Source organism: Heliangelus exortis, chromosome 1, assembly GCF_036169615.1.
Source record: "Heliangelus exortis chromosome 1, bHelExo1.hap1, whole genome shotgun sequence".
Lineage (NCBI taxonomy): Eukaryota > Metazoa > Chordata > Aves > Apodiformes > Trochilidae > Heliangelus > Heliangelus exortis.
Genome location: NC_092422.1, coordinates 58,391,961 through 58,405,361, shown reverse-complemented (window position 1 = coordinate 58,405,361; position 13,401 = coordinate 58,391,961). Strand labels below are relative to the sequence as shown.

Genomic DNA, 13,401 nt, shown 5'->3' with positions numbered 1-13,401 from the left:
GACTTACTTTTAATGTAATTCCACTGATAAATCAAGAAAAGGAAACTACACAATTTACTAGAAAGAAGTGGCAACTATAACAACACAAAGCAACAATGAATAAAAGCATTTCAGTACATTGTGTATTTACAGAGAAAATGCTGAGTATTAAACTAAAGCACTAACATCAATGAAAATTACTTATAGTCTAAGCAGTCCTTTTGACCAAAGCAAAACGTCCAGCCTGAACTTAATATTTTAGTTCTGCTAACACCAGCATAAAAGTTTATTTCTTTTTATGACCAGGTCAATAAACTGTTCTGAGCCTACCTTTGCAGTATCCTCTCTCATAGCTATCATATGTCACGTAAAAAAGTCTGCTCCTACACAGACACTTTTTATAGTAAGATTAAATGACATCCTGGTTTTTTGAGAGTTTTCATGGCAGTTAATATCTTCTCACTATGACAAAAAATAATCACAGAATAAGCAGGACATCAACTTTCCCAATATTTCTTCTACATTTGCCTTACTCTATCCAAAATTTATCCAGTGATTGTTATGCCATTTCTGTTACTGACCTAGTAAACTTTGATACTAGGCCCATCTACACAGCTGAAGTCACTAAGGTAGTTTGACAGGTACCCAAAATTAAAATATCTAAAAATAGAGGGCATGCAAAGGTGTAACACCAAGCCAAAGGTGTTGGCCATAGGCCAAGACACCAAGACACTTCTTGAGCGGAAGACCACAACCCTCCCTGAATTCAGCTTTGGGACCTCAGAGCCAAGCACTCCACTCTTTCAGGAAATGACAGTCTGAGAAATTACACTCTATTTGACTCCAGGTCATCTCATGAATAAGATTAAACAAAAAGATCAGCTTTTTGTGGACCAGCCTTATTCACATGTATTAACATGCAAACAATAGATTAGACTAAGCTATCCAGACTAGTGTTCTGTAGGAAACAACTAAGGAAACTATAATTAACCTACTAAACTATGAATATATACTTTATATAACCTACATACAGCTACTAGCAATAAACTTATACAATAATACAATTGCAAAAGCAATTTCTCAGAGGCAAGTCCTATTCAGCTCTCTCCTTTGTAGCTTTGCAGTGTGTTATCCACATCTCAGGAAGTCATTTCTATCACTTACGGGATGGATTTCCAAAATACACAATCATTTCTTCCCTCACAGTAAACATTATACTGCCTCATGCACATCGTATCAAAACCAGCACTTTTCCTGGCTGTATTTAGTAATGACCTCCTGATAAGTACAGCAATTTAATGTCAGTGATCAAATGCCACTGCTGATTCAGATCCACCTCAACAAAGGCCACATATTCATTATGAGTGGCATATAATGGTTATACAAGCACAGATAATGGATAGTAGTGTCTGTACTTCATTATAATTATTTGTACTCAGCACAGATGAGGCCACACCTCAAATACTTGGTTCAGGTTTGGGCCACTCACTACAAGAAGATATTGAGGTGCTGAAGCATGTCCAGAGAAGAGCAACAAAGCTGCTGAAGGGTCTGGAGAATGAGTCTCAAGAAGCATCTGAGGAAACTAGGGCTGATTAGCCTAGAAAAAAGGAGACAGAGAGGAGACCTCACTCTCCACGACTACCTGAAAGGAGACTACAATGTGGTGGGAGTTGGTCTCTCCTCCCAGGTAACAAAATAGGGCAATAGGAAAAGGCCTCAAGTTGTACCAGGGGCAGTTTAGATTGGATATTAGGAAAAAAATTCTTCACTGAAAAGTTTCTCAAGAATTGGAAAAAGCTGTCCAGGACAGTGGTAGGGTCATCATCCCTGAAGGTATTTAAAAAATGTGTAGATGTGGTATTATTGTTGATTTGTTTGCAAAAACAAATTTTAGTTTAGCCCACTCCTAAACCATGTCCCTACATGCAGTACTAGGTTAACCATGGGGACTTGATGATCTTAAAGGTCTTTTCCAACCAAAATGATTCTATGGCTTGTACAAACAAATCAACAGTAATACTTTGAAAGGATGTGAAGGATATGAGTTGGGTTTCTTTAGCCTGGAGCAGAGAAGGCTCTGGGGACACCTTAGAGAATCCCTCCAATACCAGAAAGGGGCTACAGGAAAGCTGGGGTGGGACTTTTTACAAGGACATGTAGTGATAATTCAAGAGGTGATGGCTTTAAACAGAAAGCAGACAGATTTAGATTAGACATTAGGAAGAAATTCTTGATTATGAGGGTAGTGAGACACTGGCACAGGTTTCTCAGAGAATTTGTGGCTGTGCCCTCCCTGGAAGGGTTCCAGGCCAGGCTGGATGGGGCTCTGAGCCCCATCGTGTCGAGGTGTCTCTGCCCATGGCAAAGGGGTTGGAACGAGATGATCTTTAGGTCTCCTCCAACCCAAACCATTCTGTGATATGTAAAAATTGATATGCAATGCAGATAACATGAAATCAGTTTTAGTTCATCTACATGCCTGCTTCATAATGTAAAATAGAAGTATTAGAGAAAAAAAATATTGGGTAAACAGTTTTACTTTTCTCTCTCTAGTTCATCCACACAATTTTCTCTGGACAACTACTTCATACACAAAGTTTCTTTTTCTGGATATAACTATTCCAATTATTTACACTAATTTTACAAAATTTTACTGGGACATCAGCAGATGTGCTTTTTAGAGGATTTCACAACAGCCTAACTTAGGGGCAAAGTAGAGGAAGAGCCTAATTGTCCTTAATCCTCTATTTAAAATAGGTTAGATGAAATCCTCTTTTGACTGAACCAAAGGGATTAGTCAGTGCCACCAGGAAAAAGAAACACTATTCCCCCCTCACCCTGCCCAGTATCTAGATATTTAATGATTAATGAAGGAAACAAATCAACCTGTCTCTTATTTCAAAAAGGGAAATTGGTCATCAGGGAAGAACAAAATAAATAGAAAAGTATTCCTATGAAATACTCAAATTCTTAAGTTTACATGTTTAAACTACCATAACAACATAAGAATAAGCATCCCAGAATTATTTTTTTAATACCAATGGACACCTGGATCCCAGGAAAACCTTGGGTAATTTTTGACACTGCCAAATGACCTGCACGCAATTTCAGGAAGCACATGGCCACACATCTGCACATGAATGCCCATGTATATATGCAGATGGAGGAATAAAGAGAAAAAAGGGGGAAAAGAAAGAAAAAAGAGTGTAGAAAACTTAAGTAACAAGAAAAAAACAACCCTAAGACAGTTATTATAGACTTAGGTCTGTACGCAGTCCCCGTCCTGTAACAGAGCAATTTTAGTACCTGAAACCATTAAACTACCCTTGCAACTTCTTTCATATTCTCACCCCTATCCTAAGTCAAGATGACTGTACAGAGAAAATTAACATCCAGATCTGCAAAGATACTTAGCTGCCTTATCAGCTGTGGTCTCCTTGTGATGTTTCAAACAAATTCCCCAGCCACTGGCTGATCTGAGTCTCCCAGAAAAATCCAGACCAAGCTGCCAGTTTCTTCCTAGAAAGAGCACATTTTTAATACACTATCACAGAGATTCAACCCTTGAAAAATTAAAACCAAAGGTAAATTGAAAAAACAAAATACTTTTCAGGATGACTCAGTGTTTGTGCCACAGGCTTCTCAGTTACCACTGCAATGGAAGGAAAAAAACCCAAAAACTGATCTACATATGATATAGGAAAAGAATTCTTGGTTTGACTTGTCTACCTGCAGCTGTTGCCATAGCAATTATAGCAGAAAGGATAAGAGCATTCCAGTGTCATTCTGCACAGTATCAACTTCAATTGAAACACCCCTTGACAATTCTACAAACAGAAATACTACATTATCCTGTATAGTGGTAAACCAGTGAAGTAAGAAGCATTATTTTGGAAAAATATAATCTGACTAAAAGACTTACATGAGGACAGGCAGGCTATTTTGCATTAAAAAAACCAAAAAACCACAGTCGAATCCAGTTGCATAACAAGTGCTAAAACATCTGCTCAATCTTTTCTGTGGCACATTTTTCTCTTGGTTTCCACTCTCTGCCACAGCTGCACCTGACATGAAGGTGGCATCTCACTGGCAATCAGGTTGCAGCAACACTGTCAAACAATACAACTGTTTTCTAGTAGCATTTAAGCCTAGATAGACAAAAAAAAGTTTATTATCCTCATCTCAACAGCACAAACAGTATCCAGCTACGACTATTTGTGGAAAGCTTTGCTTGTAAGCCCAGATACAATTTCCAAAGTGTTTGGGGGTTTAAAAAGCAGACTCATCAGAAAAGTCCCATTCCACCTTACCACTTTTCTTTTTGCAATTACTGCTGTACAACAAGAGCAAAGAATGAACGAGAAGTGGTGAACAGAGATTTTAAGATGTAAGTGTGTGACTATGTACCTTGCCCTTTTCCATTTCCAAGCAGGATTTTGAAAAGGCTGCACTCAGCTATAGAAAAGGCATAAAAGCAGAACTGACTGTATTTTACAATTTTGAAAATAAACAAAAAACATCCTATCAAAAAACAAAAGCAACTACTCAGTTCTCATCACAGAAAAAAGCAATTTCACAGTTCTCATCACAGAAAAGGCAAATATTTTTTAATTATAAAAACGGCAAAAGTTCTTGACTTATTAAGTCACTGAAATACTTCTGCAAATTAGATGCTCCAAGAGCAATGTTTTCTACTATCAGAGAGCATCTGATGAGTGCAACAGAACAATATTTCATAGAAAACTGCAACCAGCTTGTAATATGTACTCTGGCTTCCTGCAAATGAATTGGTTTACATACACAACATCCTATTTTCATTTGCTTATTCTCAGAAGAGAATAATGTAATTCTTGTATAAATTAGATAATTTACAGAGGAGGGGGAGGGAGAAACCAAAGCCCATGCTTTTGTTCCCCATGCTTATTGCCCCTCAGCAATAAATAACTGATAGGGAAAAGGATCTGGGAATTTTTTTGATCCTCAGATTATACCAAAACACCTTAAGAGCACATTACAAAGGCAGCACAAACAGAAGTCACTGCCAGTATGCAAGCACTAGTTACATTTGCAGAAGTGCCAAATCCTGCCAGCCACACTCAGTGCTCAGTACCATTAACTTCTGAGATAAGTAAGCCTTTCAAACTTTGACTTTTTAAAATGCCAGGCTGAAAAATATGCAGGCAGCACTCCATACAGACTCTTCACACACACACCAAAAAAAAAAAAAAGCAATTAGGAGAAGAACAAAGAGATAGTACTTGGGGAAACAGGAATTCAGAAGTTACTCATGCTGTAAGACACACCTTCCACACCAGGAAAAACTGGCATCTACGGTGAAACAGAGATGCGAGATGGAAAGCATCTCAGGTTTCAAGAAAACATTGTGACACACTCACTTGCAAAAGAGATAACAAAAACCCATTACGTACCAGGGACAGACACGAACACTTACGAAATGCAGAAATTGCTGACCTGTGGACAGCTAGCTCCTAATGAGAACATCTTCTATACGAGCAGGACAGTTTGCAGGCAAAGAGACTATTTAAGCAATATTTAAAACAGCATAAACTTCTGTCAAATTATATCCCTGGAATAAAAGAAGAATGTAAAACCCACACACTTGTCAACTTATTTTAAGAGACAGTTAAGACAACAATGGGGTTTATTTTAACAGGCACCCAAACTAAGAAACACCTAGACAACACCTAGACAGACAGCACCACCTTGGTGATAGCCTGCAAGGGAGACTCAGCTGTCAGAGGAAACTGAATGACTACAAGCAAAAGCAAGAACAAGAATGTAAGGGTACCCTCATACTTCAGTAGTAACTGATCTTAGAATAAAAACAGTAGGTCACCTGAAACATTTGATAAAAGTGTCATTTTAGACACAAATAATTCCAGAGCACTGAGGCTTACAATTTTGCCAGCTTTCAGGTCAAAGCAGTTATCAAACTTTGCTATATGCCAAAGCCATGGCAAATGGAAAAAACACTGAAGCTCAATATTATTTTAGTTCTACTAAAACTACATACACAAATACTGATAACATCTAATTATAAAGCAGTTTTAGAATTATACTGCCAATAGAAATAACAAAGTTGTTTAAACCAATGACCAAAAGCCACAGGCTGCCACGAAATTTTGTAGAGAACTTCCTAAAAAAACCCCTAGCATAACTTCCTGGCTAGGCTAGGCAATCACTTTCTCAAACCATGACTAAAGTTGACCCACTTCCATAAAAGGGAAAAATAAAGTATTCATTTGCCAACTGCTTTATTCCAACCTAAAAAAAAAATTAAAAGATTTTTCAGAAATATCTGCAGAACTGACAAGCCAGAAGCTTCCCAGAAGCCAGAGCTCTAATAAATCACTGTTCTTTTTGTAAGTGAATCTTATCTGCTGCTATACACACGCAGATATATTTACACAGGCAACAAATACTTAATATCCAGATTTGTAATCCCAGAGTAATAGAACATGAAAGAGAAGAAGAAATAAAGTGGCACAATCTCTAAATACACCACATAATACAAGCAAACCTGCTCAGCAATACAGACCTCTGACCCAGCAGTATTTTTCTATACAACCCAAAGCCATCAGCCTGGGCAGAAGCATTTACTGATAAGGGTCAGCTGTCTTACAAATACATAACAGACTGTCACCATAGGCTGTAAAATGTTTAACAATCATTCAGTGTACAAACAAACATTATCTAAAAAAGCAACATTTTTCCAGGTTGCCAATATATATTAAAATCCACAATATTCACGAGTATCCACATCAACATTCAGTTATAAACAGCTATCATGAATACACAAGACTTATGCACATGGTTTATTAAGTAAACATTCATTTTATACAAGATAAAGACTTTAAGATTACCCAACTACTGACTAGAAAAAAAAATAATAACTTTGAAATCCCAAAACCAGCAAGGTACTGGAGAAAACTAATTCAAGTGCAGTTATATGGGTCAAGTATTGCTTAATGATACCCCCACAGCATCTCAAATAATCTGACTATAAAACAGAAGCTAATCTTGTATGGACACAGGTTTGGTTATCATTGCACATTTGTTTTCTCCCCAAATAGTGTACTGCTTGATATTAAGTTAACAAGTCTCTCTCACTACTGAGCACACAGGAGGCTCTGAGTGACACTGAAAGGGCAGGATGCACTCACCCCGTATTCTCAGGCTGTGAGGCTGCCCTCCCCGGGGTTGCACACATCCTCTGGGGAGCACACAAATAACCCAAGCAGAAGATAGAGATGCACATTGTCTGATGCAAAAGCAACAGCCAGAAAAAGAGTTTATATATTATATGACAAACAGTATACCTCTCCAAGGCAGTTTTCATACTACCTCCAAACAGCAATTATTTGGGAAAATACATAATACAGTTGTAAAAAATCTTATTGTAAAAGTTTTATTCGGATTCTGTGGTTCACACGGTGGAAAAGCTGAATGCAAACGTGTTTCTTACTCATTACTTAAAAATGGCTTTACTATATACTCACACACTTTGAAGCAGTGTAAGATACAAAATCATCTCACTACATGTATTTAAGAAAAGTCACATCACTATACTTCACCTTGGAGGATCATGAGATATTTTGAATACATTGAATTTCATGTGAGCTGCAATCCAGTGAAACAAACACCATTTACATAGAAAGCTATTCTTTACCAAGAGTCCTATAAGGTTACAGTAACGGTGGGGGAAAAATAAGAGGTGAAGTAAAACAAACTTGCAGAATGGATATAAATGAGGCAGAGCAACAAAATGTTAATTTAGCAATTCAGTAAGAGAAAGATATCACCATTTCTGTCCTCCTAAGAGGCTGCAACATCTCTTGGTCAAGAGGTATGAGCTACAGCATGACTAGAATTATGAGCATTTATTTTATTCAACTCACATCACTGACCTGTTCCAAGGCCTGAAAGATATAAAGATGACACTCAGTGCTGGTAGAACAGCAGACAAATGTTTAAAATGATAACCAGGAAACTGACTTCAAGATGAATGAGCAGCACCTGGTCCTCACTATGCCTCCACGGGGTCTTGAAGATGTGCACTCTTGTGCATTGCTTCAGGACACCGACCACAACAGCAGTGAGGGGAGTGGGGGAATTCACAGTCAGGACAAGAACCCTGGTATTTAACTTATGCCTTTATGTCCTACGATATATATAGTTGGAAAATAAATTATGCAGAACTCTTAGAAACCATCCTACTAAAAGCCTTCATTAGTACAACACATAGCAACTGCTTATTATCCCAATATCCTACCATACCCCTGGCAAGACCTCCCAGCTCAACAAAATCTTCAGCCTGCAACAGCCCGGGTTCTCAGGATAATCCAGAGACAATCCTGCTCTGGAAAGGAACTTCAGCTGAACAAGTCAAGGACACAACTTGCAAACCAAAAATTCTTAGTTCTAGTACCTCCATCATTGAATAGCTTCTGAATAGATTTGAACTAAAAACAAGCTTGAGCTTACTTTGATATAAACAGAAGATGTGCCTATCTCACTCTCCTGCAAAGTGTCACTGCCTTGTCTCTCATACTAAAAAGCAGTTTGGAAAGGAGCAAGGACCTCTAAACTTGAGAGGAATAGCTGGTGTGTACAGAGCTTGGATGAACAGCTATGGAGCAACCCCCCTGACATGGGCATCTGCTACTCCTGTGTGGCAGTCAGCTTAAGATGCAGCATTCAAACTTAGTTTTCATTTTCACTGCTGTATCTGGACAAAAGTTGAACCATGGGGATTTAAAAAAAATGCATAAAGAAAACACACACCACAGACATCAGCTTGCCTGATCTTCCTTCTTTACTGAAATTATAAATTTAAAGCAGCTTTTTTGTCAAAATTATCTTTCTTTGGAAGAAAGGATTCAAAATTAAGAAACTGAAGGAATTAAGAACTAATATGGAAAATAACAAGAAGCAACAGGTGGAAACACAAGGCAGCCTGGAACAGACATAGCCTATTGTATATATTCATATACAATACAGAAAGCAGTGTGATCCAGGAAGTAGGAACACTTCTTCACACAGAAAGTAATGTTTCATTTAGCTTTCAGATGGCTGAATTACTCTCAGCAGAAGGGCAGGAGGGTGATGACGGTAACAGCTTGAAAGCTCAAGCACCTTGTTTTCAACACACTCTCACATAGATCTTCATCTTTCAAAATAACTGCTGCAGTTATGCACAAGCTCTTTCCTTCACATTTGATGTTGATGCCTACTTTGAGAGAGAGGTTAGCAACAATGTAACAAAGAAGAGATTTTAGAGACCAGAGCATGCTCTGTGCACAATGCAACCATTATTTGTATCGGCTCCAGATGTTACCAAACACACGCACACACACAAAATCTGAAACTGAATCCAACAGCTAGATCAGCACTGACAGATTCCCTGATCCTGCCTGCTTCCAAACAGACCTCAGCATAGCTCACTGGAACTTTGCATACCCGTAGAGGCTTCTGCTGCTCTCAAAACTCCTTATATTTTGAATATTCTCCTCCTCCCCTCAGGGCTACTTTCTAAGGAAGCATGTACACAAAGCTGTGTTCATTACTCACCTCTTCATTCTCTCCTTAATCCACATAAGACCCTACTATATAAATTTCTCACCTCTGCAATTTCCCTTCGTATTTAAAGAGGACAGACTTGAGCCTGCATTATGTGGATAGCTCCTGACATGCACAAAACTAAGTGTATTTACTTTCCTCACTTCTTTCCCCTCACTTTCCTCCTGCACAGGATGAAAAGCCACATGTATTGGGTAATCACAGTTATCTCTTTACAACTTTTTTTCATTTCTTCTACACCCAGAAGAAGAAATTGGTATTGGTGGTACCCAACCCTTGCACTGTCTAACCCTGAATTCACTGCCATTCTGCCAGTTTAGCAAACCCATTATCCTCAACTTTTGTTAGGGGTTCAATGAAAGCAGATTTGCATTCACTGACACACCTGGACCTACCCTTGGATCCACTCTAAAGCACTAATGATTTGCACCTTGTGATGGCATGGGTGCAGGGGGGCAAGCTGGCCAACAAACAAGATCAACTCTCTTCCAAAAGTGAAGCAAGTTCAGTGTATCTGAATCCAACCACGCAAGCCTAAAGAAAAACTTGGGACTATTATGACTGTTCATCAGTGTGTTTTAATTGGACAAATCCTCAAAAGGCAGCATGACTGAAACAACATAAGAAGGCGGAGAGGGGGGAGAGGACAAACCTCGAGGTTTTATCTGCTCTGATAACTACGTATCTCACAGCACGCTGTAAATTACAGTGCTTTGAACTTAGGTCAACCCGTTCCCATTCTGCCAAGGGCAGTCCCGCAGCAGCTACCCGGGGAGAGAGGGCTGCAGGGCACCGCAGCTGCATCCTCGGTTTACCCAGAAAAATCACATGCGGCGGTCCCCACGGCTCCGCCGGACGCCGTGCGAGTCATGGGACCGCCAAACTCCTGACCGAGCCCTTTCTGCAAGCCTGGGGCCACAGCACGACGCGGTTGCCCCGCAGTGGCTCCCACCGCTCCCCCGCGCTGTCTCCCCGCCGCCTCACCGGGCCGGGGGATCGCTCCCCACCCTCGGGGCTACGAGCTGCACTCGGAGGGGAAGCCCCCGGGAGAGCTGGAGGGGCCCCCCTGGGTCGGGCCCGTCCGGCGGTACTCACGTATCGGCGGACGAGAGTCCGGAGAAGGCTGCAATCCATGGCGGGCGGGCGGCCGCCGCTGCCCGGGTACTCAGGACCGCGCCGCCGGGTGCTCGCCGGTGCCGCCGGGCTCTCTGGCTCGCCTCACTTTCCACATGCAGGGAGCCGCGCTCGGTCCACCAAAGCGCTGTTACCCCGGCCCGGTGCTCGCCGATGCCCCCGGCTATGCCCTATACTCCTCGTCGCCACCGCCGCTGCGGCGCGGCGCCCCGCCGCCCCTCATGCCCCCCGGCGTCCTCGGCGTCGGCGTCGTCGCCACCACCACCACCGCCGCCGCAACACTTTCGTGGAGGGAAGGCGGAGAGGAACGCACCACCGCCGGCTCCCGGGCAGGGCTCGCCCAGCTCCCGCCTCCTGCGCTGCTCTGCCCGCCCCGCGCGAGCCGCCCAGGTCTTTATCGGGCGATGGGAGGGGGGGGGGGGGGGGGGGGAGAAAGAGAGGGAGGAGGAGGAGAAGAAGACGGAGGGAGGAGGAGGAGGGTGAAGGGCGGGGGTGGCGGAGCGGGAAGCGGAGGGTGGTGGGCGGGGAAGGAGCCCCCGCGCCTCTCCCCTTTACGCGCGCGCGGACCCGCCCGGTGAGACCCCGCACGGCACGGTCCGACCCGGCCCGGCCCGGCTCAACCCAACCCAACCCCGCAGCCCCGGCTGGCGCCCGCTCCCGCTTTGATCTCGCCGGGCGGCCCCGGCAGCGCGCGTCATGCGGGGCGGGCGGGAGGGAGGGCATGCGCGCACCGGGCACCTCCTCCTCCTTCCTCCTTCTCCTCCCTCCATACCCACCCCCCTTCTCCTCCGACACACACACTCTCACACTCTCTCCCTCCCTCCCTCCCTTTTACACGGGCGCTGGAGTGCAGCGTCTCCCCGGTTGGAGGGGAAAGAGTCTCCCGCTCCGGTGCTTGCCTGGGATCGAGGGGGTGGGAAGACGACAAAAAAAACCCCAGAAACCTTCTGAGAGGAGAACTGCGTTTAAAAGCCTCCTTGTCTCTCTTTCCTCTACTTCTTCACCTGTCACCGGTGCTCTCCCCCAGCCCCGTGGCGGCGGAGCAGAGGAGAGGGTGAGGTGAGGAGGCAGAGAGCACCGGGGAGCGGCTGCCGCGCCCTTCCGGGGCGGAGGTGGTGGCGGCGGCGGCCCGGCGGTGCGGAGCCCGCCTCGCTTGGGCCCCGGGGGCTGCCGGCCCGGAGCCGCCCTCACCTCAGTGACCCGAGTGAGGGGCGGCTTGTTCTTGCCGCCGGTTCTGGTGGCTGTCGGACCGCCCGGAGTCCAACGTGTGTGATGTGGGACCGCCAGTGCGCAGAGTTTAAATGTCTGTGAGCGGTACCACGCGGGAGGTGACAATCTCCTTCGCGCAGAGTTATGTTTGGAGCTGGGAGAGGTGGGAACTTCCCCCGTTCATAAAGCTAAGCAGAAAGAGTTAAATCTAAGAAATCTCTTTTCAGTGACGGAGGCCTGAACAGGACGGACCTAAGAAACCTGCAAATAGTAGAAAGGAAACGCAACAGAACCCAATTTTAGGGGAGCAGATAAGCATAAATCAGCAAAAATGTGCACAAAAAACTATATTAAAAAAACAAACAAACAAAAAAAAACCCCTGAAATAACACCTTTAAAGGCCTTTGTTTTCCTCAAATCTGTGTTTTCATGTCATTTATGCCGAAGAGTTGTCAAGTTTGTAAGTCTTCCAGTGAGCCTCAGATAATTTGTATGCTATTCTGTACAGCGTAATAGAAAGCTAAGACTTTAAGCTAAATGCTTTCTTAAACATTAACTGGAATTTGCTAATTTCATAAAATCATTTTAAGAAAAGCAAGCAAAATCAAAAGCATTTTACACTTACAAAAATCCATCCCCTCCTTTAATGGTGATCACATAAGCTGCCCTTTATTGCCTTGCTCATGGCCAAAACTAACACTAGGCAATTTTTGCTCCTTTGGTTTTTGTGATGTCACAGTTCAGTAGTTCTCTGTACACCATAAAATCTTCTAACCCAAAGAGTACCTGGATTTCTAATAGAACTAACAGGAAATAAGTAGAAATTACACTACTTGACATCATCACATAAGTACAAAGCAAAAGGACACGTGACTGATTGTTTACAGGTCACCTTTAACTTAGATGCATTATATATTTTCAGCATTTTTTTATTACTGGTTAGACTGCAAAATGTATGATGTGCAGTAAGTGCAGTGTGGTCAAGCTAATGTAATTCAACCTCTTAAAGTGATATTGGTCTAAACCCCAATTTTCTTTATTTCGGTTACTATTAATAATTTATATTTTGCAGCCCCTCCTGTTTTCATGTTTCTACTTGCAGATGTCTCTAATAGTTCTGTAACATAGATCTTTTTGTACTTACCTTTCAGTTTCCAGAAATTATCACTAAATCTGAAAAAAAATAATTAAAAGAACTATAAGACAATGGGATTTTCTCTCAAAATTAGCAGTTCTACATCAGTTAACACAAAACTACTTACCTGTTTATATGAGCAATTACATATTTAAACTAATATTGTCTGTGTACATCATCACTCTTTAAGGAACGAGTTTATTACAAAAAAAATCAGGAACCTAATTCATGAATATCAGTGTAAATACAATACACAGATTGTGAAGCTTGAAAAAGGAAATTGTTTCAGTTTGATTTTAGGATACTTATCTGTCTAGCCATTCAATTTTCAAAAAAACCAT

The 13,401-nt window shown here is 42.3% G+C and overlaps 1 protein-coding gene across 13 annotated transcripts in view; it reads right to left on the bottom strand.

Moving 5' to 3' along the window:
* ATP11A (ATPase phospholipid transporting 11A) overlaps positions 1 to 11,109 on the bottom strand; it is a 122,419-nt gene extending 111,310 nt beyond the window's left edge. For 10 of the 13 annotated variants that reach the window (XR_011725848.1, XR_011725868.1, XR_011725872.1 and 7 more), the window contains exon 1: positions 10,678 to 11,108. Coding sequence is in view for 7 of the 13 variants with exons in the window: in XM_071743879.1 (XP_071599980.1) it covers positions 10,678 to 10,716 (39 nt within the window). In the remaining 6 variants the exon portion in view is untranslated. Of the gene's footprint in view, positions 1 to 10,677 lie in introns of all 13 variants that reach the window. The other 3 variants (XR_011725849.1, XR_011725851.1, XR_011725850.1) reach the window with 1 other exon arrangement.
* Positions 11,110 to 13,401: the final 2,292 nt, after the last annotated feature.